This window comes from Heloderma suspectum, chromosome 1 (assembly GCF_057233095.1).
Source record: "Heloderma suspectum isolate Gila_16-S chromosome 1, 16-S_ref, whole genome shotgun sequence".
In the NCBI taxonomy this organism is placed as follows: Eukaryota; Metazoa; Chordata; class Lepidosauria; order Squamata; family Helodermatidae; genus Heloderma; species Heloderma suspectum.
Window position 1 is genome coordinate 423,954,604 of NC_139458.1, and position 26,589 is coordinate 423,981,192.

At 44.4% G+C, this 26,589-nt stretch overlaps 1 protein-coding gene across 1 annotated transcript in view; it reads right to left on the reverse strand.

The window, feature by feature from the left end:
- ASB3 (ankyrin repeat and SOCS box containing 3) overlaps positions 1 to 26,589 on the reverse strand; it is a 77,080-nt gene that overhangs the window by 6,694 nt on the left and 43,797 nt on the right. The window contains 5 exon segments of the mRNA XM_084829236.1: positions 3,136 to 3,384; positions 10,085 to 10,282; positions 12,556 to 12,733; positions 16,679 to 16,814; positions 22,451 to 22,563. Coding sequence (XP_084685362.1) covers positions 3,136 to 3,384; positions 10,085 to 10,282; positions 12,556 to 12,733; positions 16,679 to 16,814; positions 22,451 to 22,563 — 874 coding nt within the window.

Genomic DNA, 26,589 nt, shown 5'->3' on the forward strand with positions numbered 1-26,589 from the left:
CTGCAAACCTTAAGCTCATTCAAGCGCCATAATTAAAGGATTTATTTCATTCGCCTCAAGGATGTAGCCAATTGCCCTCAAGGTACAAACGTTGCTAGGGATCAAAGTGGTTAAAAAAACACACAGCCATTTTCAGGCTGCCGCCTGCATCCAGTGACCTTTAGTGGTATTTGGCTTCAGAATGCATAGCTCCTCCTATTATTTTACCCTCACCGTGAGCCTAGCGTGTTCTGCAACAAGATGACTTCTGCCCTTTCAAAGCACACAAAAGCTATTTGGTGCCCCCTTTCCTGCAGGAGTTGGGGGGGGCACACATTTTCCCCCATGCTGAACACTTTAGAAATGCAACATTGGGCTGTTTTCCCCCTTTCACTTGAAGGAGTCAGAACTCCTGGCCTCAGTGATGAGTCGACACAGTTGGAATTTGACACCAAACACCATGTTGTGAAAGATCAGCGCTATGTTCTTCCCGTAAGCATGTTCTGCTGCCGTTTCTCTTCCAACTTCACTGTCAGCCAATAATTGTTTACTTCTCTTCCAAGCCTGCTTCTGTTTCAAAGACATGAGGGCTAGAGCAGACATAATGCTCTCAAAACCATGGTTAAGGGGCTTGGTGGCAAGATGCCCACTCCCTCCACTCAATCCCTTCTGCTCTCCCACAGAAATTCCCACTGTGGGTCTTACATAGCTAAGACTGACCTTAACCAGGTCTAATGCTAACCAGGGCTTGCTGTTCTTCAGGTCTAGTGCAGACGTTGTGTTCCTCCATCTCAGAACCATGGTTAAGACATCATGAACGCTGTTTGACCTTATTCATTGACTCCCCACTACTTCCCAAGTGAATGCCCCCCACTTCCCCTTTCAACGTTAACCCAATGTAGCATTATATCTGCACAAAGGTGTATGCCAGTCATGGTCAGTTTTAAGCCATGGTGCTTTACCGGTTCAGAAATCAGGGTTAGAATTAATCTTGGTGCTAATGCTACACCCTGGTTAACACTCAAAAGGAAAGAGAGGGGAAATCCGCATGGGAAACAAGAGCAGTTGGGGAAGATTGCATGCAGTCTGGGGGTCCAGCCCCGATCCTCCTAACCCTCGTTATTTTTTTGGATCACAGAATTTGCATTTCCTGTGTCGGGCACCAAGTTATAAGTGCTAGCATAGCCAGGCTGCAAGAACCTGGAAAGAGAGAAGGAGGGCCTGGACAGGGTTTGGAGCCTGGACAAGAGGACATGGCAGGCCACCCCATGGTGCGGGAGATAGTAGAGAAATATGCAGCCTGTTCCCTTCCCTCAGCAACATGTTGCCGAAAGGCAATGCAACAAACCTAAGTGCCTTATGGCAGATGGTAGCATAGGACTGGTTCTCTGGGATTCAAGACTCCCAGGATAGCAGGATATTGGCTCATGATATTAGTAATGACGATATGAATTGCTTGTCATTGCCTAAGAGCAAAGTCAGCAGCATGGCATCCATCCCTGACCAGCAAGGAGCTGCTAATGCCAGCCCTGTGCTTCCCAACGTTCAGGTAGAAAGTGTGGCCTGGGAGTGGAGGAGGGAAGAGCACAGAGTATCTGTAGCCCTGCCTACTTGGTTCTACTCACCATTCGTGCACACCACTTAGGCACACACGACTGCTCAATGCTGCACATATTCAAAAGCCCACGTCATGGCCCCCTTGTCTGTCTGTCTCCCTCTCATACATACAGTCAGTTCTCATCCTGCACACACACACCCGCACTCCTCTTCCCCCTCTCCCTACACAATGAGCCATAATGCCTTCTCGCCCATCAAAAAGAAAACTACAACCAAGTGCCTTCTCCCATCTTTTCAGTGCTTGGCCTTGTAAGCTACTCATATGCAATTTCCATTTAAAAAAAATACTGACCAAATTACTCATATTTAGATTCTGCAGGAGGAAAACACTCCTCATTTTCCCCCTCTCTTGCCTTGCTCTGGCACATTTCCCAGAGTGGAGAAGGAGGCACAAGTTAATTATACATTTCCACTCCCTGCAAACCTCTCACCTGAGAAACCTGAAACCTTTACAGTGCTCATCCTACGCTAAGTGCTGGATCAGAAGTGGGAAGTTTTGAGAAAGCCTTCACTGCCACATCAGCAAAGATAGAAAACACTATGGAGTGCAGAACAACTAGAACACAAATACTTGAGACAAGAGAGACTGTATCCAGCTTCAGGCATCCAGCATGAATGGATGAATAGGTTCTTATGCACAAAGGGCTAGCCCCACCCCACCACACCCCCCAAATACATTGCCCATGGCCAAAGCACAATGAGCATCAGTCTGAAAACGGCCCTACACACCTCTCGATGTACACAGGTAGGGCTCCCTCCATGGGCGTGTGGGCCCAGATGGAGCAGGGTTTGCATCCCATGGAGGAAGCCCCAATGTGTCAGGGTGGACACTGAGCCCATAGAATCCCAGAGTAGTTCTGCTGCTGAGGAAGAGCAGTCGCTCCTTCGGGAGAGGAGCGCGCTCCTTTTTTCCCAGGACCAACAGCTGACGGAGATTCCTCCCACCCACATTCCTAGTTTAGAAAGCAGTCCAGGGAGTGTCTCAGCACAGATAGCAGACTGGGTGGATGCGCGGCGCAGACGCAGAGAGCGGCACCAAAGGGTTCGCGCTCAAAGAACGGTTGCGCCCAGAGGATCCAAGGGAAAAGGGGAGGGATTCTCCCTAGTCCTTATATTCAGGGGTCTGCCAGTAATTGCCCTTCAAACGGGGACCAACTGTTCTAACTTAGGGCATAGGGATGCTGCTGCTCAGATCTAGTTGCTACCTGTAGAGCTGTTAAGCTGTAAAAGAAGAATAAAGCTTTGAAAAGAATCCCTTTGTCTGTGTCTGGACTTGGCTACTGGATTAGACTGAGAGCCCTCCAAGAAGCCCTTGACACAATGGTGGACGCCCATACCTGTGCAGGATCCCCTTTGGACTGACACTGATCGCATATCAGCAACCAAGGGATGGGGCTACGCGCTCGTGTATGAGCGCCTTGGACACATTTGAACTGATTGCCTGAAGAAGGCTCATGTGGCATGTGCATATATGTGCACGTGTATATGTACGCACATGTACGCTCTCATACACATGTATATGTAAGTTATCTTGCTTACCATGACTCGCAAAGAAGATGCACTGGATTAAACCCAGCCAACAGGAGAGACGGCAGCCACTCTTTGAACTCGCCTCCTGCTTTAATCGCGTAATCTAAGAATTCTGTCAGGTGTGGTCGACACGGGAGCTTGCAGCCCCGCTTCAAGAAGTGCTGAAATAAAGAGAACCTTCCATGTTGCAGGCAGAGGCCTAAATCCGATTCAAGAAGCGTGATCCCATACTTCAGAAGAATGAAACTGAATCTATTTCTGCAATAAATGTAAGCAACAAGCGTGGGTAAGCGTAATACACCGTTTTTCAAAGCTTTTTGGGAACCCAAGTTAGCACCACCAACCAGCCTGCCGAAGAACCCTTTGCTGTTACAGAGGATTCCGGAAGTAGGAGATGGGCTCAATTCAGGTGGGAACAGTGGCAAGGCCTGTTGGGCCTCACTGTCTCCCCCAGCCTGGGAGCGTGCTCTAGAACACATCGAATACTCCCCTACAGCCACATGTTTCAGGGAAAGATGTGCAGTGGAGGCCAAGCTCACCTTTACTGATCTGCAAATTGAGGAACCCCTGGAATCTCCACAACACTGAGTTCGTATACTGTCCCCATGATCAAGCACTGACATTTTACAGACTTTACTGAATTTGCCTCTGGAATGTGTGCATGACAAGCCACACTACTCTAGACAGACATTGGCCGTTTCCACTAATATGGACAACTGGTTAACTGTAAAGAGGTCCATTTTTAGATAGTGGGATGGATCTACATTAGGCATAATTAGGAAAAGAATCTTTTGTTATGAATATTGAACTATGCTGCTCTGTATAGCAGGCTGCATATAAAAGTAATCAAGAGGAAAGGAACCTCCCTGAGGTTTCTATTCAGTTGCCAGAACCAAACTATAGTTCCCTTGTTTTGCCCCATCTTGGGTGCAGTTTTTGAGCCATCAAGCTCTTTGTTCCCTTTGTTTTGAACCCTACAACTGTCTTGGAGTTCAAGCAGCAGTTGATCATTCTTTCTGCTTCGGCATCTCTCACACTGGCATACCTCCGCTCTGAGGATAAGCCAGGCTTTGATTGGCTTTAATATCATTCCATGTGCCTCTTTCCTAGCGCTATTCTCTGTACTAGTCTGTTGCCTACCTCATGTTTCCAGGGCCAAAGTTTCCGCTTGTGCTTTCCAATTGAACCACCTTATTGCTGCATTTGCCCAGAGAGATCTGTTACATCGTACACCCAGAGAGAATGCTTTACCAATCCCGGTTGGGTGTCCCCTGAATCCCAAAACCAAGTTGATTTGGGATTCTACCACATCTGCAGGAATGCAGTTTGACCTGCAAGGCCATGCAGGCACCCTGTAACCTCTGTGCGAGTGATCAGCTTTGAGTCCAAGGGAGGTGGTCAAGGAAGGAGCTTAAGGTATTGGGCAACAGCTATTAAAAAGTCTTGAGCTGAACATACAATCTCTGAATTTTATTGGGAACTCTAAGCCTTACCCCATTGGTAAGGCTCTCCATCTAAACCCATTTTTAACCAAACTGTGGTGGCTCCAGGGTCCCAACTCCCTAATAAGGAGGTATTTGTGAATAACTTATTTTTTATTTGTAAAAAAATAAACATCTGTGTTTTTGGACTTTCAACAAGCATTAGATTTAATTTCCCCATTTGAGAAGTAGCAATTCCCCACTTTGGTAAGAACATTGTGCATAAATCCATTGCACCTCTAATTCAAGCCCCCCCTTTCACCTGCGTTGGTCGTTACATGTGGATATATGCATGTTTGTGTGAACAAGGATGTACAGCCACAAACTGGGGAAAGATAAATTAGACGTCACATCTGACAGAAGCCCTATTCAGGCGTTCTGAAAGTGGTTCAAGAGAGCTCATGAGGAGAGGGGGCACGCTAGTCTGGCCCCCTCCTCATACATTTCCTGCGAATTTCTGAAGAGGAGAGGCTCCTGTATCCGTGGAAGCTCTCCATGTGATTGAGAGCCCTGGTTTTCCAGCATTCCACTGCACTCCCTCTCCTCACGCGTTCCAAAACACTTCAAGAGGGCTAGATCGTTCCAGGATACAAGCACAGAAAATGTCCTAACTTCTTAATGGAAGTAACATGAAGCAGAGCTGAGTCAGTTAATCCAAGTAAGATCAGTGCCAAGACTGATGGGCCCATTGGCAAGCAGCCCCCCTCCGCGCCATCCTCCAAGGAAATGAAGATCGAAGTGTCAGCTACAACCACTGTGCTTGGTTCTTCTCTGCTGAACATTGGGGCTGAACACTGCCACCACTGCCCCCCATAAATTTACCAGGCCAGGCAGCTGTGGCAATGGCGAGGACAGGCACAGGGCTCACCAAAGAAGACATGCTGAGCAAAGTGGCTACAACCAGTGACACCTTTATTACCCTGCTACATTGGGGCACAAAGGCATTTTGGGGAAATAAAGATGGCAGCAGCAGTCTGCTCAGCACATCTCAACACAGAGTGTGAAAAATACTGGATTAACACATACATTTCCAGTCTAACACATTTCAAAACTCCTGTGCCACGTGGACGATTTGACCCACATCAGCAAATGTTCCTACTATATCTCCACGTGTTAAATGGAAAGAAGCCCCAGCGGAATCCAGGTTGCCACGTTAAGGTCATTCTCTTTATATATATTTACAAACAAGGACAGGAGAGGTTGAAATTACGAGAGTATACGAACAGCCATTTCAGACTGAAGGAGATGGTAAAAAAGGGAGAACTATGCTAATTCAGGATATACTTGACTCAATTACAAAATCATGTCAAGTTCCCAGGAGACAGAGATTGCCGATAAGAGCCTTTGAAAGCAAGAAAATTAGACTGAATGTGTGTTCGACAAGCTTCTCCTTCAAAGAAAAGAGCTTCCCCAAGGAGATTCTGAAAAGGGTCTTTAGTGCCTATATATGACCCAGAAGTAGCACACATCATGCAGGCGTTTACGGATTTCTCATAGTGCAATCCTATGCCTGTCTGCTCTGATGTAAGCTCCGCTGACTTTAACTGAGTGTAAGGTGAGTTTGAATCCTGGCAAGACGGAAGCACTGCAGGTGGGTGGGTGACGGGTCAGGAAAATAGGACCTTTGCCTGTTCTGGATGGGGTTACACTCCCTCTAAAGGACCAGGTACGTAGTCTGGGGGTATGCCTAGATCCATCGTTGTCACTGGAGGCTCAGGTGGCTTCAGGGGCTAGGAGTGCCTTTTACCTGTTTTGACTGTGCACCAGCTACGGGCATTCCTGGACCGTGATAGCTTGGCCATAGTGGTTCAGGCATTAGTAACCTCAAGACTGGATTACTGCAATAAGCTCTATGTGGGGCGACCCATGGGCTTGGTCTGGAAGCAGCAGCTGGTGGGAATGCAGCCGTGAGGCTACTAACAGGGGCCTCTTTTTGACAACATATCACACCTCTGCTAAAAGAACTGTGCAGGTTGTCAAGAAGCCATCGGGCCAAGTTTAAGGTCCTGTTGTCAACATATAGAGCCCTAAACAGCTTGAAACCAGGTTACTTCACGGATCGCCTTGTGTTCCTGTCAGGCCTTTGCAATCCTCAAAGGGAGCACTTCTGAGGGTGCCACATGCTCCTGAGGTTTGCCTCAGGAGTACTTGCGTAGGACATTTAATGTTGCAGCACCCGCCCTCCAGAACATGCTCCCCCTTGACATTAGATGCACGTGGCTTTCCCACCAGAGGTTCCACCTCTTCCCAGCCTCCACCTCAGAAACTGAGAACCAAACCCCTCAGGGACACCTGCTTTCACTCTGGGACAGCTGTACCCACTTGTCTCACAAGCATCAGCCCTTTTACTCTCTCTGAATTCCAGAGAGACTCAGTATGCTCAGTTGGTTCCCTCAACCCACTACAGGAGAAGCAAGAAAATAGATATAATAAAGGTAGCATAAAATCCATCAACACATGGGAATTTGGACTTAAAAAAACAAATATTTATTTAAAATATGAAAAGTCATAAGTTATTATTAATCAATGCTTTGTTCCTAACTTCCCTACCTACTCTACCCCTCCTAAAATCCCACACACAACCCCCAATACCTAGATGCTGCTTCCTCAGTCCCTAAATCCTTTCTAAGTAACTGTCAGTTTGCCCTATATATAACCTCAAAATCCTCACACACATACAGGCCCCTCCCACCTTTCACTCACTCTCTGGCACACTGTTAATCCTATCTTAAAAAGGTGTCCCCAACCAGTCGTGTCCGACTCTAGGGTGCGGTGCTCATCCCCGTTTCTAAGCCGAAGAGCCAGCGCTGTCCGAAGACGCTTCCGTGGTCATGTGGCCGGCATGACTGAACACCGAGGTGCACGGAACACTGTTACCTTTCCCACCGAGGTGGTACCTATTTATCTACTTGCAATTTCTTGCTTTCGAACTGCTAGGTTGGCAGAAGCTGGGACTGAAGAGGGGAGCTCACTCCGTCACACAGCTCTCGGGTCTCGAACTGCTGACCTGCCGACCTTCCAGTCTGCACAGCGTCTTAACCACTAAGCCACCGCAGTCCCTGATAATCCTATCTTACCTGGTAATGGTAAGATAATCCTATCTTACCTGGGTTAAATTTAACAATATAAAAACATACATAACAAAACAAGCAAATGAGCACCTACAGTTTTAACCTTTAGACACTTGCTTAAGACACCTTTTTATGCAGGCTTTCGCTGAAGTGTACAACCCAGCCAGTATAGTTAGTTTTATCATTGAGACTGATTATTTTATTGTATTTTATTGTTATACTACGTTGACCACTTTGATAATTTATTATCCTTCAGTTTCTACACTCTTCCATATTTTGTAATACAGTTCTCAACTTTAAAAAAGTAATCCAAATGCGTACAAAAATGTGCATTATCTGAAAAACTACTTTAAAACATAAGGCGAATGTTTGTGGAATTTTTTAATCACAGACTGATGTGGAAACGGGATGCGACAGAGTTAACATGTGAAACTGATGTGGACTAGAAGTTGATTGGTCAGTCTATCCCAGCCCTTTACCCCATGATTGTGCATACGCGCACACACACACACAAAGCAGAAACTGCTATTAGCTGCTAAGGGGAGAAAATATAGGTACACAAATTATACAGCAGTATGGAACATAGGTGGGAGAAAAGCTATGGCAAACCTAGACAGCATAGTAAGAAGCAGAGACTTCACCTTGCCGACAAAGGTCCGTCTAATCAAAGCTATGGTTTTCCCAGTAGTAACATATGGCTGTGAGAGCTGGACTATAAGGAAGGCTGAGCGCCAAAGAATTGATGCTTTCGAACTGAGGTGCTGGAGAAGACTTTTACGAGTCCCCTGGACTGCAAGGAGGTCAAATCAGTCCATCCTAAAGGAAATCAACCCTGACTGCTCATTGGAAGGACAGATAATGAAGCTGAAGCTCCAATATTTTGGCCACCTAATGCGAAGAGAAAACTCCCTGGAAAAGACCCTGATGCTGAGAAAGACTGAAGGCAAAAGGAGAAGGGGACGGCAGAGGATGAGATGGCTAGATAGTATCACCGATGCAATGAATATGAACTTGAGCACACTCCGGGAGAGAGCGCAGGACAGGAAGGCCTGGTGTGCTATGGTCCATGGGGTCACAAAGAGTCGGACACGACTGAACGACTGAACAACAACAACAAAATGGAACATAGGAAGGTGCCTTATGCTATCTAGTCCACTACTGTCTCCTCTGACTGGCAGTGGCTTGCCAGAGTCTCAAGACAGAGTCTTCACCATCACCTGCTACTGGATTCTTTTTTATATCCTGGAGACACAAGGGACTGAACCTGGCACCTTCTGCATGTATGTGCTCCACTACTGAGCTATGGTCCATTCCCTATTTGGGGGCTGAATGATTTAAATCAGATAAATGGTGTGAGGAGCGGGGGAACCTTCCACCAGCACCATGGCCCTGATTCATTATCTCCCCGCCCCTTACTTTTAGTGGAAATCAAAGCCCTTGGGATATCTGACAATGGATTTCCCATGTCATGTGTAGCTTGACCCAAAGCTACAGTCTTTGAACCATGTTCCAGAGAATGACAGGATTCCTTATGGTAAAAGCTTATGAAGACCTTGTCAAAAGAGAAGGCTGGTAATGTCTTCCCTGAAGACAGTTTGCTCATCGTGACTGATCTTTCCCTGGAATGTGCACCTGGAGGGGGAGGGTATTGGGCATGCTTGTAAGATTGGGCTCAGCATCTCTGCAGAAGCATCTTGAGTGGGTGTGGGAACAGACTCAGACTCCAATGAGAAAGAGGGCGAAACAGTGAGGGAGTTACCAAAGTTTCAGGAGAGGGAGCAGGGAGCCAGTAGAAGAGAAGAATCTTTCCAGATGCCGGTTAAACAGTGAGTTCAAACTTCTTTGTGTGACTACAAACATGCCAGGCGGGTTTCACACTTAACGGTGCTCTAGGGGCCAACAGTGAGGCTAAATATGCCTGGCTAAAGCTCTGCATGAACTGAATGTGCACTGTAGAACATTCCCCTGAATCTGCTAAAATGGGCAGGGGGGTTCCTCTGCAGATGGGCTGATGTAGAAAGGATTTATTGATTGATTGATTGATTGATTGATTGCATTTATACCCTGCCTTTTTTCCTCTTGCAAGGAACCCAAGGCGGCTTACATTATCCTCCTCCTCTCCATTTTATCCTCACAACAACAACCCTGTGAGGTGGGTTGGGCTGAGAGTCTGTGACTGGCCCAAAGTCACCCAGTGAGCTTCCATGGCCGAGTGGGGACTAGAACCCGGCTCTCCCAGCTCCCAGTCCAACACTCTTGCCACTACACCACACTGGCTCTTTGGTTCCTGAAAGTTTGAAAAAAGTTTGGACACAAAGCAGTCACTGCCACATACTATCCATCCACCCGCCCTTGCAAGTCCCCGCAGTGCTCTTAACTGATTGTAAGCACAAGCAACATACATACCCCTTTTCAAAAGCCAGAAACATGGGTGATCTGCAGTCAAAGACTGGACAAGCTTGGGCGTCCGGACTGTAACCTTCCTTAAGCAAGAGTTCCAAGCAACTTTCATTGCTGCCATAGATCGCTGAGTAGACAGGACTCAGTTTACCTTCGGCACTGCCGCAGAGCCGGTTGGTCACTGGTATGAGCATGCGCAATACACTGTGAATATGCAAACTAGGGGTTACTGTTGCATATTTCTCTACGAGAGCTAAACATTTCCTATGAGCCTTACAAATTAATGTAGATAATTCCTGTCACTTGAAAAAAGCAACCACCCTTTGTGTCTTTCAATATATAATATAAAAATATTTTAAATATTTCAGTCCTTAATGGTGAGGGGTAGGGAAAAATGCTGTTCAAAAAAATTACTTTAAATGTAAATCTAAAATACTCCTCTAACATTAAAATACAATTAGGGCGCAATCCTATGAATGCTTAGACAGAAAAAAAGTCCTACAACTCCTAGCATTCCCTAGTCAGCAAACATTGGATTGCGCACTTAATCTCAGTTTATATAGATTTAACTTATTTTTCGAATCTGTTTTGTATTTGCTCAGGAACCTGGTTTTGACCTACCCAAGTCTCTGGGATGATATTCATTCAAACAAGAAACCTCTAACCAAAGACAAAGAGTTGGATCCAGATGGTGTCATGCGTAGAGTAGATGCTTTGAACTCAGTGGGACAAGTTAGTCATGACTAATTTAAGGCTCACTGATTTCAATGCATTTACTCCAACCATGAGTAAGCCTGGGTCCAACCCACTGGCGCTGAGACAGAGGGTTGTGTGAAAAGCTCCGGGCACGAGATGGAGCTTCCAAATCCAATCCATCTGAATAGCAGCCATCTTACTCAGAGGTACATCAACACATGGCCTGACAGAAGGGCAAACCCATGTTCTGGAGGTTCTGTCTGCTTTGTATGATCTCCATGAGGAAGAACCTAGCATGAACGAGATCAGTGGACCAGCCTTCTGCTGGAGCTGGGAAGGACATCATCATCTTCTAAGAGAATGTGTGTCTGTCTGTCAGCACTGTAGCTTCAAAACCATGACACCAAAACTTGGAATGCATACTAAGGGCACCCTTGGGGTTTGCACCTTGGGGTTGTTCAAATGTATTAATTTTAATTAATTTAGATATGTCTGTGTGTTTGAAGCCTGCAGTACCGCCTTCAGTCATGAGGTGGCAAAGTTCCCTAACCAACGCATAGCTTTCCTGTTGATACAGTTTGAAGATGGAGAGGAGTAGAATGTCAGGGTAGAAACTGAGCCGATAGAACCCCAGAGCAGTTCTGGTTCTGAGGAGGAATAGCAATCCGTGGGAGAGGAGCCAGCTCATCCCTCATAGGCACAGCAGCTGGCGGAGATTCCTCCTGCTGGCATTCCTGAGATAGATAGTGACCTTGGCAGTGAGAAAGTGTGGGAGGGGGGCCTGCTAGACGCTCGACACAGACACAGGGAGCGACGTGCGATGGAGGGCGCGGAAAGGAGGCATAGCGCCCATTTGGCGCGCAGGCAACGGCTACGTCCCGTGGACCCAAGGGAAAGAGGAAGGATCTCTCCCTAGCCCATAAGTTCAGGGTCTTCAAGTGATTCTCCTTCAAACAGGGATCAACTGCCTACCCGGAGCATAGGCTACTCTGCTGTTCATTGCTTAGTCGCTGGTGATTAGCATCTGAAAGAGTCATTAAGTTGTAAAAGGATTAAAGCCTTGAAAAGAATCCTTTCATCTGTGTCTTGAGTTGGCTATTGGAGTGTACTGAAAGAGGCCGCTAGGGCGCTCCTGACATAGTCTAAGGGACAGCTGCCTCCTCCCCCCCAGAGGAATGGAGTGGGGAGACCACTGCCTCAGGAGTCTATAGGGGTGCACCATAGCAGAGACTGTGCCTAGGGGTGCCAGCAAGTGTGGCTTCACTCAGACAGGGCGGGCACAATTCTGTCACCTGTGTAACTGCTTGAAGGCTTCGCTGTATCAAACTAAGGGCTATTCCAACCTATGCAAAGCTGGGTACATTTGCTAATATAACACCAGATTGCTTCCTCACAGTATGATTTAAGGTTGTGGATTCATATGTTTGAAATTGTGAAGAGGGGTGGGAACCCTGATTGGTACAGAATTTCTCCACCCCTCACATAGAGGAGCTCTGCATTGCTTGTTTGGTATATGCATAAGGCTCCTTTACATGGACGCAGATCATGTAGCCAGTGGCAGAGACATGGCGGGGTGGGGGAGGCTAAGCAGCCTGATCCTGAGACTCACACACCCCACACACAAATTATTTCAATGCATGACAGGGAAGGGTTGAGAGGACTTCTACAATGGTCCAATTGTATCATTTCATTTATATTTAGTGCATTACTTCCATCATGGAACTTGAGATTTAACAACACAAAAACAAAAATACTAGGAGCCCACATCTTACAGAACCTACTTGATGTGTCCCATTTGTGCTGCAGCATGAATAGGCAGCTGCCATTCCTCTTCATTACAGTACAAGTTTGGATCTGCTCCCTTGGATAACAACAGTTCCACACATCTGTCATTGCCTTGCTGCGCAGCGATAAAGAGTGGGGTGACCCGATCCTTGGCTTGACAATTCATGTTTGCTCCTGATCACAGAATTGTAATAAACTGATAAGGAAGGTGGTAGTGATGAATGCAAAACTAATTCTGCATCTCACAAACATTCATGCCATTTAATGGCCTGTTGCAACTTATGGTTACACTTCACCTGGTCCTGCCAGGTGCCTCTGAACGCTCACAAAGAGAGCTTGGCAGCAATAGATATTCCCTGTATATCTGATAATCAGAGGTTTGCTGCTACTGAACATGGAGCTTCCAGTTAGCTATCCATCCATGAATATGTCTAATCCTTTTTAAAGCTGTCTAAGCTACTGGCCACGATTACAACCTCTGCCTAAGAATTTTGCAAGTTCACGATGCAGTTCTTTTTACTTGTTTTGATCCCACTGCCAATATATTTAATTTTTGTATCTAGAAGAGGAAGAGAGAGGAAAAGAGAGAAAAGAGAGAGAGAAATTTGTAGTGCCAAATGTAACCTTCCAGCACAATCATATCCATACTGACTCAGCATTAAGTCCCACTGAATTCAGTAGGGCTTACTCCTTTACTTCATTTAAGCCTTGTATGTTCTAATTAGAAACCAGCGTTATGGAGTTTTATGTTTAGGTTAAGTTCGTTAGCTTTGGATTTTGTGGTGGTCTCATGACAATATACAAGTAAACAAATCTGATTCTGAAGCTTTGGATTTATTAATCATTTCCCCTGATCTATGTTTAATTGATTCATTATTACTTTTGAATTGATTGGTTGGTTGATTGTATTTCATTCTGGGATCTATTTTTGGATGAAGGGTGATCTTTCAGCTAAAGAAATATATGCATTAGAAGGTGTAGAGATCATACTGGCCAGTCGTGTTCTTCCCACGCCACTGAAGTGCCTGCTGGCCATGAGAAGGGGACATATTTGCATAGGGCTCCTCCTTGTGTGGAGGAACCCTACAAGCAGACAAAGGGCATGGTCTGAAGGCACATGGCATGGTCTGAAGGCACATGGCATGGTCTGAGAGCACAGGAGGAAGCCACCTTGCTGAAGCTAAGCAGGTCTAGTCTGGTCAGTGCTTGGAGGGGAGACCAACTGAGAATCCCATGTAACCACCATGTAACCATGATGTAACCACATCATGTTCCATGATGGAAAAAAGGTGGGATATAAATTCAGTAATAAATTAAGAATTAAAAAATGCATCCAGCCCCACAAACACAGCCGCTAAATGTGTAAGTTGCAGAATGAAGGGTTAGCCCCTAAAACATTCCCCTATTGTTACAAGTTAATGTTACAAAACAATGGATTTTTTTTAGGAATGGAATTGCTTTCTATAATATATAGATATATAGATATAGATATATGGAAAATGTTCCATCCCACAATAATGCTGACAGAGGGCACATATACCTCCATTTTACAGAAATATACATCAACAATAAAAATAAGCCTACTGCCTAGGGAAGGGCAGGTATTTAGTCACCCTGCTATATTTTCCTGTCAACCAACAATTGTGGAGATTTATACGTGGGTGTGATGAGTTGTCTTTAATCTTTCATTTTGGAATAACTTATTCAGACAATAGGCTTAGTCATGGTAATCACTATCGTTTGCTAAAGGTGAGGGCAGTGATACCAGATACCAGAATAAGGTTTGTATTTCCAAGCTATTTCCATTTCATGTATGTATAGCAGTCTAAAGGCAGATTACATTCAGTGGCTACAATCTTATACTCGGGCATGCTTAGTCCCATTAAACTCAATAAACTCCAACAAGATTTACTGGGAAGATTCTAACTCTGATGGTTCATAGATAGGGGAAAAAATAAAAGATTCAAAAGAGGACACAGATGGGACTTTCCAGTGATCACAGATCACTTCTTGACTAACCCAGCCTCTCATCCGTCTTTGCCCACCACAACTACCAACCACCCCGAGCTCATGAAGGATTTGAAATTCTGTGGTGTCTACACATAGCAACCGCAGTGAGCACAAATGTGAAGCTAATATGCATTGAATGAACTTTTATAATGCTGTAACGACTTATGATGACTATACTTGCTTGCTTGCTTGCTTGCTTGCTAATGATCAGGGATGATCGGTTGATAATTTCTCAGTGGGAGCTACTGGCTGTTGCAAGGTGAGATCCGCAACCAGCATTCTGTCTGCATGTGTAGCCAGATAGTTTTGAAATGGAGACCAAGTCCCTGTTTATCCTCCCCATTTGTGGGAGCTAGAAAGTGGAAGTAACCTAAGAGCCGAGGCATCCGTGCCATTGTCAGGATGGAACCCAGGCTCCCTGGTTTGGTTCAGACTCTGAGTCAGAGCTAGAAGTCCAAGCAAGACAGAGAGCAGGGGAGGAAATTCTCCAAGACTCTCCAGGAGGCAGGAATGAATCTTCCCAGGAGTTTATCGAACAAGAGTCCAGGTTCAGAGACCAACTCCCTACCCCCCACCCCCAGTGGGACTTCAGCCTTTGTCAGAGGGGGAGGGAGCACCAGAATTGACAGATCCCAGAGTCCGCCACAAGGTTAAGTGGGTAGAATTGAGAGGAGGTGGGAGGCAGTCCACCAGATTGGCTGCACATTACAAGTTAGGTCAAGAGGACCCTCCCTGAAGGAGAACTCCAGTAAAAGCCTGTCAGGCACGGTGGGAAACTGTTCATTTAGCTGATAGGCAACTGCCTTGCTTTATTTAGCTAGTGAGGGTTAGAGGACAGTTCTTAGCCTTCACAGACACTACAGGTGTGAACATGTGTTTTAATGTCTTAAATTAATCCAATCCAGTCTGGAGATTACCAAAGCATGGATCACCATGACCAGGATTAGTGGTTATGCTGTCTGCCCTTGTTTCCTACGTGCCCTGCGTGTGTGTGTGTGTGTGTGTGTGTGTGTTTATGGGTAGGACAAAACATACCATGAAAGTCTCCAGTTCTTTCTTTACAAGGAAACCAGCTCTGAAAAGTACACACACACACACACACACACACACACACACACGACTTTCTTCTGCCCAAAGAAGGGAGGTAAGCTAAGCCAAACCCTCTTTTGTAACAATATAATCCAGTGACAGAATCTCAAGTTTTTGCCCCGAGTTTTTTTTTAATTTCTTCAAGTGAAGAATTCAATAACTCCTGCTCAGAAAAACAGCCTAACCCTAAAGTATAAATTTTATTATAAAAGAAAGAAAGAAAGAAAGAAAGAAAGGGAGGGTGGGAGGGAGGGAGGGAGGACAGGAGTATTTATGTCCCACCCACCTCTTTTTTGCATCATTCCAAAGTTCTGAGGAACGTAATTGCTTGCAAAACCTGGAATATTGATCAATGGGTGTGATCCCAAGAAGGGCCACTGGTTCCACAATGCGTAATCGCTCCCCATGAGGGTAGTGTTATGTGCAGCAGGTTGGAAAAGATGGTCAAGGCCATGTAAAAGAGACCATAGACCAGTCATGCAGAACTTCAGACCTGGGGGCCAAATGTGGCCCTCCAAGGTTCCCCAGATGGCCACACCCCCTTCCCTTAGCCCCACCCCCTTTCCCCAACAACCAACCATTCGGTGATTTCCTGGCACCTGTGCAGGTTTTCCCCCGTCCTGAAATGCCTCTCCTAACTCTTGGTTACTGGCAACAAGCACTTTAAGCTACAATATGCTGGTAATTTGGTCCCTTTTGCCTTCAGCCTCACCCACAACTAGAATGCAGCCCCCAAGAGCTTCTCTGAAATGGAATTCGGCCCTCGGATTGAAAGAGGTTCAACACCCCTGATATAGACGCACCGTTTGGCCCCATCATACAACTGGACGTGGGTAAACTGCAGATCAAGCTCCCTAACCCATCTATTCCCCCTAATCAGTCAGCAGCCAGATCAGGGTGCTCTCAAGAGGAAGCAAGAGTGCCAACAGAATGCTCTGTCTGCCGTAATTCATCCCCAGCTTCCACTAATGAAATGTACCTGAATCTTCACAGTATCTTCACAGAGACTAAAAGAGTTACCGTATGATATAAGTATCCGTAAACATTCCAGCTTTCCATATTGTGCAGCAACAAATAAAGGTGTGATCTCAAAGTCATCCTGTGATTCTTTGTCAGCTCCTTGGTCAAGCAGTAATTTCAATATCTCAGGATATCCCTGAAGGGAAAGAAAGAGCCTGTTGTTAAATTGGCATTTCTTTATGTTTGTATCCTCTCAAGATCTCTGCATTTATTACTGGGCCATTGTAGCAGCCCTATGTTAAGGGTGTGTTGGCTGAATTGCATTCCACCATTATAACCAGAAATCACGGCAGTAGGTACTGTGGCTTGTACTGAGAAAACAGCTCACTAGACTGAACTGCAACGTGGCAGTTTAGGAAAGGCGAGTTTGAGGACAGCCCATGCCAATTTTGAGGAAGAAACAGAAAGAAGAATTAAATGGGGTTTACTTTGTAGTAACAGCCTTCCATTTGTACAGCATCTTTTGGAAAATATCTTAGGGAGAACATCTAGCATGTGTTTTGCCCCAGAAGTAGGTATTTGTAGGTCTTGGAAAAAGTCTGATTTTTTTCACCCTATTTTAACCTATGAAATTCATAAGCTCATATTTGCAGGATGGGAAGGGGAACACAATTAAGTGTGAATGCAGTCCTCTTGTGGAATGCTAGCATCTTAACCCTTTTTGACCCTGATGAGCTACTGATGAGCAGAGATGCTGTGAGGAGAAGTTCTGAGGATAGAAAAGGAGATGGAGATTGGGAAGAGAGGTTCTGAGGAATCAGAAGAGGGAAAGAGATGGGAAAAGAGAGGTCCTGAGGAGGCTGAGTACAGACCAGGAAAGACAGCTGCAGCCAATGATTTGCAATTGGGGCAAATGGGATTGGGCCTGGGGAAGGGGCATGGCCATCTGGAGAATCCTGGAGCCTGGATTGGGACCCCAAGTGGACTGAATTGGACCCCCGAGACTGAGGTTCCACAGCCCTGCTCTAGTACAGCTTGCCCTCTATTCCACTACACATATTGCAGCCCCTGACAGTGATGCATGGCTGGAACAGGGAACACACACAGCAGAACACTGACCGACCTGTGCTGGACATTATGAAGACGGAGGGGGGACTTTGAAACAGGGCTGCCATTTGGATGGCAACCCCATGTTTCTTTTAGCATATACTTCTGCCCAGATGGAAGGCTAGTTTGCAAACTGGTTTTCACAACTAACTGTCCCATGAAAAATAAGGCAATAACAATCTCCATGAGAAGCATAGTCTATCTTAGCTGGCTACCATCAGGCCCTTTGTCAGCCAAGTATCAGGGTGTCTGAAGAAATGGGACAGACTTAACGCTATGCTGTTTGCGGCTAAAAGTGAAAATATCATAGAGGTGCAACAAATCAAAGCTAGGCTGGACATTGGAGGGATCGTGGGCCAAATAGAAGCATTACCTGACCCTAACTACTAAGAGCAAGTTCTCAAATTACAGTGGTGGTGGTGGTGTGGGAGCTGAAAGAGGTTCAACACCCCTGCTCTAAAGGAAAGTCAAGGAGTAAACAGGTAAACAGGTATTCCCAGCTGTAGCATAAGACACTGGAAATTCTGCCTAACCATCATGGCACCTTCCCAGCTAAACCAGCTGATATGAAGGGTACAGGAGCTCCTCCCTTTAGGGTTTATCGTGAAAAGGCTTGACGGACGTCTGGTGGGCATGCTTTAGGCCTAGGGAACCCAGCTGCAATATGGAAACTGCTGGGTCTGAACCAACTCTACAATTCCACAAGAAAAATGGAGGACATCCAGTCTGGCTCCAGAGACTTCCCTTCCCTGTTCCACGATTAAATTTAAAGAATCGCACAGAGAATGCAGATCGGAGATTGCATCTTTGAATACTCCCCCATTTCCCTGGCACATAGAAAAGGAAGGCGGTTACACCAGTCGCCTTGACAAACTAGCTTGCCACGCACAGGGAGTTTTCAGTGTGGGATAAGAGCATTTAAACAGAAGGCTTTCCCTTCTTCCTGCAAGGACTATACCACTTGTTTTTTCTCAGTGTTTCAATTGGCTCTGAGCCTAGGTGCTTTCTGGATAGAATACAAACTTTCTGATTTCAGCTGGCATTTAGGAAATCAGAGATAAATTCAGAATTACTCTAGTTTTGTATTCCATAGTTAGATATTTACTTTATGTATTTATATAAAATGATTTTAGGCCACTTTTAAGGGTATAACCCACGTAAGGTGGCAATTTTTAACATCAGAGGCAATATTTTAACATATTTTATGACAAATAGTTCTTACCTTCCTTGAGTTTAAAGAAATATGGCAGGTTAGAAAGGGAGGATAACTTTATCAGTGTCTACTAGTCATGAGGACTATATCTTGCATCACCTCAATAGAGAAGCCCCATAAGTTAGAAGAAGAAAAATAAAAATACAGTTTTGATAACTGATACATTCGGCTTATTAAAACATTTAAATAGGTCTTTCCCGATTCATAATTATGGTGCCTATGATGGATGTGTTCTATGAACCTAGCCACGATTCTAGAAGATCTTGATTGCAGGGTAGCCCATCCCAGGACTTCAACAGACATTAAAACTTTCCAGCTAGTGCTTATTTTTTAATTTCAGAAACCTCTGTCTGCTGTTGAGGGTCCCAATGTGCTGGGACAAAACAATTATTTCAAGTAAATTAATGTCCAGTAACAGATTTATTCCCCTTCATGGATCACTGCCTTGTTGTGGCGAAGGGGCTTACGTAACTCAGTGAAGCCATAAGCTGCCGTGCAGGGCCACCCAAGACGGACAGGTCATGGTGGAGAGTTCTGACAAAATGTGGTCCACCGGAGAAGGAAATAGCAACCCACTCCAGTATTCTTGCCAAGAAAACCCCATGGAACGTATCACAAGGCTAAAAGAGATGACGCCGGAAGATGAGCCCCTCAGGTCGGAAGGTGTCCAATATACTACTGGGGAAGAAAAGAGGGTATTTCCAAGGAGCGCCAGAAAGAGTGAAGTGGCTGGGCCAAAGCCAAAAGGACACTCAGCTGTGGATGTGTCTGGTGGTGAAAAGAAAATCCGATGCTGTAAAGAACAATATTGTTTAGGAACCTGGAATGTAAGGTCAATGAATCAAGGTAAGCTGGAGGTGGTCAAACATGAGATGGCAAGATTGAACATTGACATCTTGGGCATCAGGACAAAGGCTAATAGAGTTTTGCCAAGAGAACACGCTGATCATAACAAACACTCTTTTCCAACAGCACAAGAGGCGACTCTACACGTGGACATCACCAGATGGTCAATATCGAAATCAGATTGATTATATCCTTTGCAGCCAAAGATGGAGAAGCTCTATACAGTCAGTAAAAACAAGACCTGGAGCTGACCGTGGCTCAGATCATGAGCTGCTTCTTGCAAAATTTCATCTTAAATTGAAGAATGTAGGGAAAACCACTAAACCATTCAGGTATGACCTAAGTCATACCCCTTATGAATATACAGTGGAGGTGAGGAATAGATTTCAGGGATTAGACCTGATAGACAGAGTGCCTGAGGAACTATGGACAGAGGTCCGTAACACTGTTCAGGAAGCAGCAACTAAATCCATCCCAAAGAAAAAGAAATGTAAGAAAGCAAAGTGGCTGTCTGATGAGGCTTTACAAGTAGCTGAGGAAAGAAGGGAAGCGAAAAGCAAGGGAGAAAGGGGAAGATATATCCAACTGAATGCAGAGTTCCAGAGAACAGAAAGGAGAGACAAGAAGGCCTTCTTAAATGAACAATGCAAAGAAATCGAGGAAAACAACAGAATGAGAAAGACTAGAGATCTCTTCAAGAAAATCGGAGATCTCAAGGGAACGTTTTGTGCAAAGAAGGGCATGATAAAGGACAAAGAAGGCAGGGACCTAACAGAAGCAGATGAGATTAAGAAGAGGTGGAAAGAATACACAGAAGAACTATACAGGAAAGATCTGAATGTCCCTGATAGCCATGATAGTGCAGTCACTGAACTTGAGCCAGACATCCTAGAGAGTGAAGTCAAGTGGGCCTTAGGAAGCATTACTAACAACAAAGCTAGCGGAGATGACAGTATTCCAGCTGAGCTATTTAAGATCCTAAAAGATGATGCTGTTAAAGTGCTGCACTCAATATGTCAACAAATTTGGAACACTCCACAGTGGCCACAAGACTGGAAAAGGTCAGTTTACGTTCCAATTCCAAAGAAGGGCAATGCCAAAGAGTGTTCCAACTACCGTACAGTTGCGCTCATTTCACATGGCAGCAAGGTGATGCTCAAAATCCTACAAGCTAGGCTTCAGCAGTATGCGAACCGAGAACTACCGGAAGTACAAGCTGGGTTTCGAAGAGGCAGAGGAAATAGAGATCAAATCGCCAACATTCGCTGGATCATGGAGAAAGCAAGAGAACTCCAGAAAAACGTCTACTTCTGCTTCATTGACTATGCTAAAGCCTTTGATTGTGTGGATCACAACGAACTGTGGCAAATTCTTAAAGAGATGGGAGTACCAGACCACCTTACCTGTCTCCTGAGAAACCCGTACAAGGGACAAGAAGCAACAGTAACAACCACACATGGAACAACCAATTGGTTCAAAATTGGGAAAGGAGTACAACAAGGCTGCATATTGTCGCCCTGCTTATTTAACTTATATGCAGAGTACATCATGAGAAACGCCGGGTTGGATGAATCACAGGTCGGAATTAAGATTGCCGGGAAAATTATCAACAACCCCCGATACGCAGATGATACCACCCTAATGGCAGAAAGTGAAGAGGATCTAAAGAGCCTCTTGTTGAGGGTGAAAGTGGAGAGTGCAAAAGCTGGTTTGAAACTCAACATTAAAAAAACTCAGATCATGGCATCTGGCCCCATCACTTCCTGGCATATAGAAGGGGAAGAAATGGAAGCAGTGACAGATTTTATTTTCTTGGGCTCCAAGATCACCGCAGACGGTGACTGTAGCCATGTAATTAAAAGACGCTTGCTCCTTGGGAGGAAAGCTATGGCAAACCTAGACAGCATAGTAAGAAGCAGAGACATCACCTTGCCGACAAAGGTCCATCTAATCAAAGCTATGGTTTTCCCAGTAGTAACATATGGCTGTGAGAGCTGGACTATAAGGAAGGCTGAGCGCAGAAGAACTGATGCTTTCGAACTGTGGTGCTGGAGAAGACTCTTACGAGTCCCCTGGACTGCAAGGAGGTCAAATCAGTCCATCCTAAAGGAAATCAACCCTGACTGCTCATTGGAAGGACAGATACTGAAGCTGAAGCTCAAATATTTTGGCCACCTAATGCAAAGAGAAAACTCACTGAAAAAGACCCTGATGCTGGGAAAGATTGAAGGCCAAAGGAGAAGGGGACGGCAGAGGATGAGATGGCTAGATAGCATCACCGATGCAATGAAAATGAACTTGAGCACGCTCCGGGAGAGAGCGGAGGACAGGAAGGCCTGGTGTGCTATGGTCCGTGGGGTCACAAAGAGTCGGACACAACTTAACAACTGAACAACAACAGATTTATTGTTCATGTTATGTCTGAGCATTTCTAAAATGTGTGTAATACTTTTCTCTATTTAAAATCTCTACTGTTTAACACTCAGTGCAATTCCTGCCTTATTCAGAATGATCATTTGCATTTAGACTGACTTTTCTGCACTAGGTTGTCATAAATCAGAAAAAGGAACGACGTGCAAAGTCTATACAAAACTGTCATTTGAACAACAACAAAAAAGAGTAAAACTTTATTTATATGGAAATGAAATTATAGATTTATAGATTACCTGAAACACTGCCTGATGCAAAGAATTCCATTCAGACCAACAGTGGGGTCCATTAATATTTGCTCCATGTTGGAGGAGAAGCTTTATCACATCAGTATGTCCATTTTCAACAGCTTGGAACAGAAGGTTAAAAACCATTATTATCAAACATTCATCTTAATCACCACAATTATCAGAATGTAGTTTCTCATCCAATACCAAAGTCAGAATTAATTCTCTAAGTGGTCGTGCAGCACAACCTTCTATTCCCATGCATAAAAGAACGAACTGTATTCCAAAGAGACACCTGCTTTGGAGGTAAAATATTTATGCGTTGAAACACAGCCACTGACGAATATATTTTAAGGACATAAGACACAGGGTAGGTATACGTCTGGTTATGTGATTTTCCAAGGGAATAAAGTTTCAATGCAGGAAAAAAACCCAATACCCAAGAATTTTTTTCGTTTTTGTTTTTTTCCGAAAAATTGGAAAAATAGAATAGTTTGGATTATGAAATATTTCCTTTTAGAATTTAAGACAAAGTGTCAATATATTGTTACCCAGCCTTACTCCTACCAAAATTATTTCTAATAACTGTAATAAGAACACTTTTATAGAAAGACAAGAAACATAAAATGTCTGGAAATAATGAAGCCATGGGGGAAAATGTTTTTTTAATCCTCTCTGTAAGATTCCCAGCATAGTTATTTCTTTGATTCCTTATTAAAATTATTGATCTAAAGCATATTTTACTGATAAACATCCCTAAGCTGTGTCTTAACTGGCTAAATAAAATCTCAACAGCTTTTCCTTCAGATCAGATTTCCCTTAGCTCCATCCCACAAACAGGAACAGGTTTAGGAATTTCCCTAAACTTCCTAACAAATAGGAACAGATGCTGTGCACCAGCCTTCCTCTGCCTCCAGTTCTTCCTGTTTCTTCTGGCTTATAGGATGATTCAAGTACTTCATGGACTACTTGCTGATGTTTCCTCTGGTCAGACATTAAATAGGAACCTAAAATATGTTATGTATATCTTTGTTTCCTCATAAAATTTGGTTTACATTAAATGTAAAAGTATAATTTAGTCAGTAATTACAAAGCCCAGAATATCAGATATCAGACAGGAGTCCAGACGCACCCAAAAGTTGTTTTCACCAACTTCAGTTGAAAGCCTGTAGCTCTTTACTGTGCTGTTATGAATGAAGTCTCGCTCTAGCTTTGAGTGGGGACATTGAGAAAGAGGCCTCTCCTTCAAACAGACATCCGCATTTTAATCCTTTCTCTTGTGAAACCAAAATGAGGGCTTCTTACTCGACATTAATCATCCTGTTTCCTTTTAACAAACCTGAATCTTCAAGCCAATGGCAGACTTTGAACCGAGTTAGGGTATGATGGCAAAAGAACCATTTTTCTCTTTATACATGTTCCTGTGTCATACTGTATGACCAAGAACATTGCTGCAATTGTTTATTTATTTATTTATTTATTTATTCATTTCATTTCTATACCGCCCAATAGCCGAAGCTCTCTGGGCTGTTCACAAAAATTAAAACCAAACAACACACAATAAAACAATTTAAAATATATAGAACATTAAAACCACAATATAACAATACAACCACATATAACAATACAATCAGATGCTCGACATTTACCTTTATGACCCCTTATAACCTGGCTTAATTACCAGGAGACCCCTCACTACCATCTCAGCATTTATTCATATGGCTGCTGCCATGGGAACGCCCCTGTGTCAAAGGGGAATAAAAGATGGCTATAATTTCTCTGGCAGAGGGGAAATGTTCTGTTTCTCCAGTTTCTCCCAAATGCAAATTTCATAAAATGGTGAAGTACTATTGTGCTATTAAAATCATCCAGATAAAACATAGGATTGCACCAGTAATGTATTAAAACCATCTCACTAAAACATGCAGTGACCTACAGAAGCTGAGGCAGGGAAGTCCACATGTCACATCCACTAAAAAAAAGCCCTGCTTCATGCAATTACCTTCCAAGATTAAAAATAATAATAACACCCAAATCATGGTCCCAGCTGATCACCTCTTCTATATTTGGAGGTTGTAAGGGGGAATATGGCCTCTTTGTGGATCCTTTGATGAGAAATAATGTATGTGCAGAGACTGAATCTTACCACAGTCCAAACAATTATGGGATTTCCCTCCGGTGTGCATTCTCAAGTTCATGGAGGCTTAATGCATCATGAACACTCTTGTTACAGTGTGAGCATTTGTGTGACCTCTCCCCTGTATGGACACTTAGTTGTATCATGAGGTCTGCTATCCAAGTGAAGATTTTTCAATGTTATAAGTATTTATACAGAGTCTCCCCTATATAAAGTTCTTTTATCTCTAGCAAGTTCTGAACTCCCAACTTAGCTCTACAAAAAGAGCATGCATACAGCATATCCTTCTCTGTAATTTTCTTAACATGATAAAATACAATCAAGCTATTAAAAACATCCCACAATTACAATAACCAGCGAACCACAGAAGCTGAGGTAACGCGTTCCACTTACCACATCCACTAAAAAGGCCCTCATGAAATTACCTTCCAAGCAGGGATGACTATCGTGCGGAAATCTGTCCTTTTTTTGGAAATCTGTCCTTTTTTTTGTTTTAAACGGGGCATAGACTATTGCCTTTTTGATTAGAGTGGGGAGCATCATATCTGTGTGTTTGTTTTGTAACTTTAAAATAGAAAATGGAGATGTCTTCTGCTTCCATGGTTTTAAGTGGTGGTACAGTCAGGGCCAAAAATATTGGAACAAGGATAACTGTTTTGGCATTTGGCCTCTGTACACCACCACATTGAAGTTGAAAGGAAACACACCCAGATGGGAGTGAAGTCAGGACTTTCAGCTGTAATTCAAGGGGTTTGACGAAAGTGGGGCACTAACCATTCAGGAAGTACAGCCAGTGCAGACACACACACCCATCGTTGGTGGCTCATAAGTAATGGAACAAATGGCTGACAAGCAGCTGCATGGCCAGGTGTGGCCTGTTTCCTGGGTACCCCATGACCAATCAAGCAGAAAAAAGGCCTGGAGGTGGTTCTGAGTGTTACATTTGCATGTGGTAGCTGTTCACTGGAACTCCCAACATGAGGTCCAAAGAGGTGTCCATGCGAGTGAAGGAGGTCATCATTAGGCTGAGGAATCAAAAAAACCCACCAGAGTGATAGCAAAACCAGTGGGAGTGGCCAACACAACAGTTTGGAACATCCTGAAAAAGAAGGAATTAACTGGCAAGCTCAGCAACAGCAAAAGGCCTGGAAGACCAAGGAAGACAACTAAAGTGGATAACCGCAGAATTCTGCTCATGGTGAAGAGGAACCCTTTCACAACATCTAGCCAGGTCAAGAACGCTCTTGCGGAGGTAAGCATGTCATTGTCAACATCTACAGTCAAAAGACGGCTTTATGAATGTAAATACAGAGGCTTCACAACAAGGTGCAAACCACTAGTAACGCTCAAGAACCAAAAGGCCAGATTAGCCTTTGCCAGCAAACACCTAAAAAAGCCTGCCCAGTTCTGGAATAAGATTCTTTGGACTGATGAAACCAAGATTAACTTGTACCAGAATGATGGGAAGAGAAAAGTATGGAGAAGGAAAGGAACAGCTCATGATCCAAAGCATACCACATCATCTGTCAAACATGGTGGAAGCAGCGTTATGGCATGGGCATGTATGGCTGCCAATGGAACTGGGTCACTGGTGTTTATTGATGACCTGACTGCTGATAAAAGCAGCAGGATGAATTCTGAAGTGTATAGGCCTATACTTTCTGCTCAGATTCAGCCGAATGCTGCCAAAGTGATAGGACGCCACTTCATATTGCAGATGGAGAATGACCCAAAACATACAGCAAAAGCTACCCAAGAGTTTCTCAAGGCAAAGAAGTGAGATGTTCTTCAATGGCCGAGTCAGTCACCTGATCTCAACCCAATAGAGCATGCTTTTCACTTACTGAAGACAAGACTGAAGGCAGAAAGACCCAAAAACAAGCAGCAGCTGAAGGCAGCTGCAGTGAAGGCCTGGCAAAGCATCTCGAGGGAGGAAAGTCAGCATTTGGTCAACTTGAGCAAACTCCAGGAGAGAGTGGAGGACAGGAAAGCCTGGCGTGCTATGGTCCAT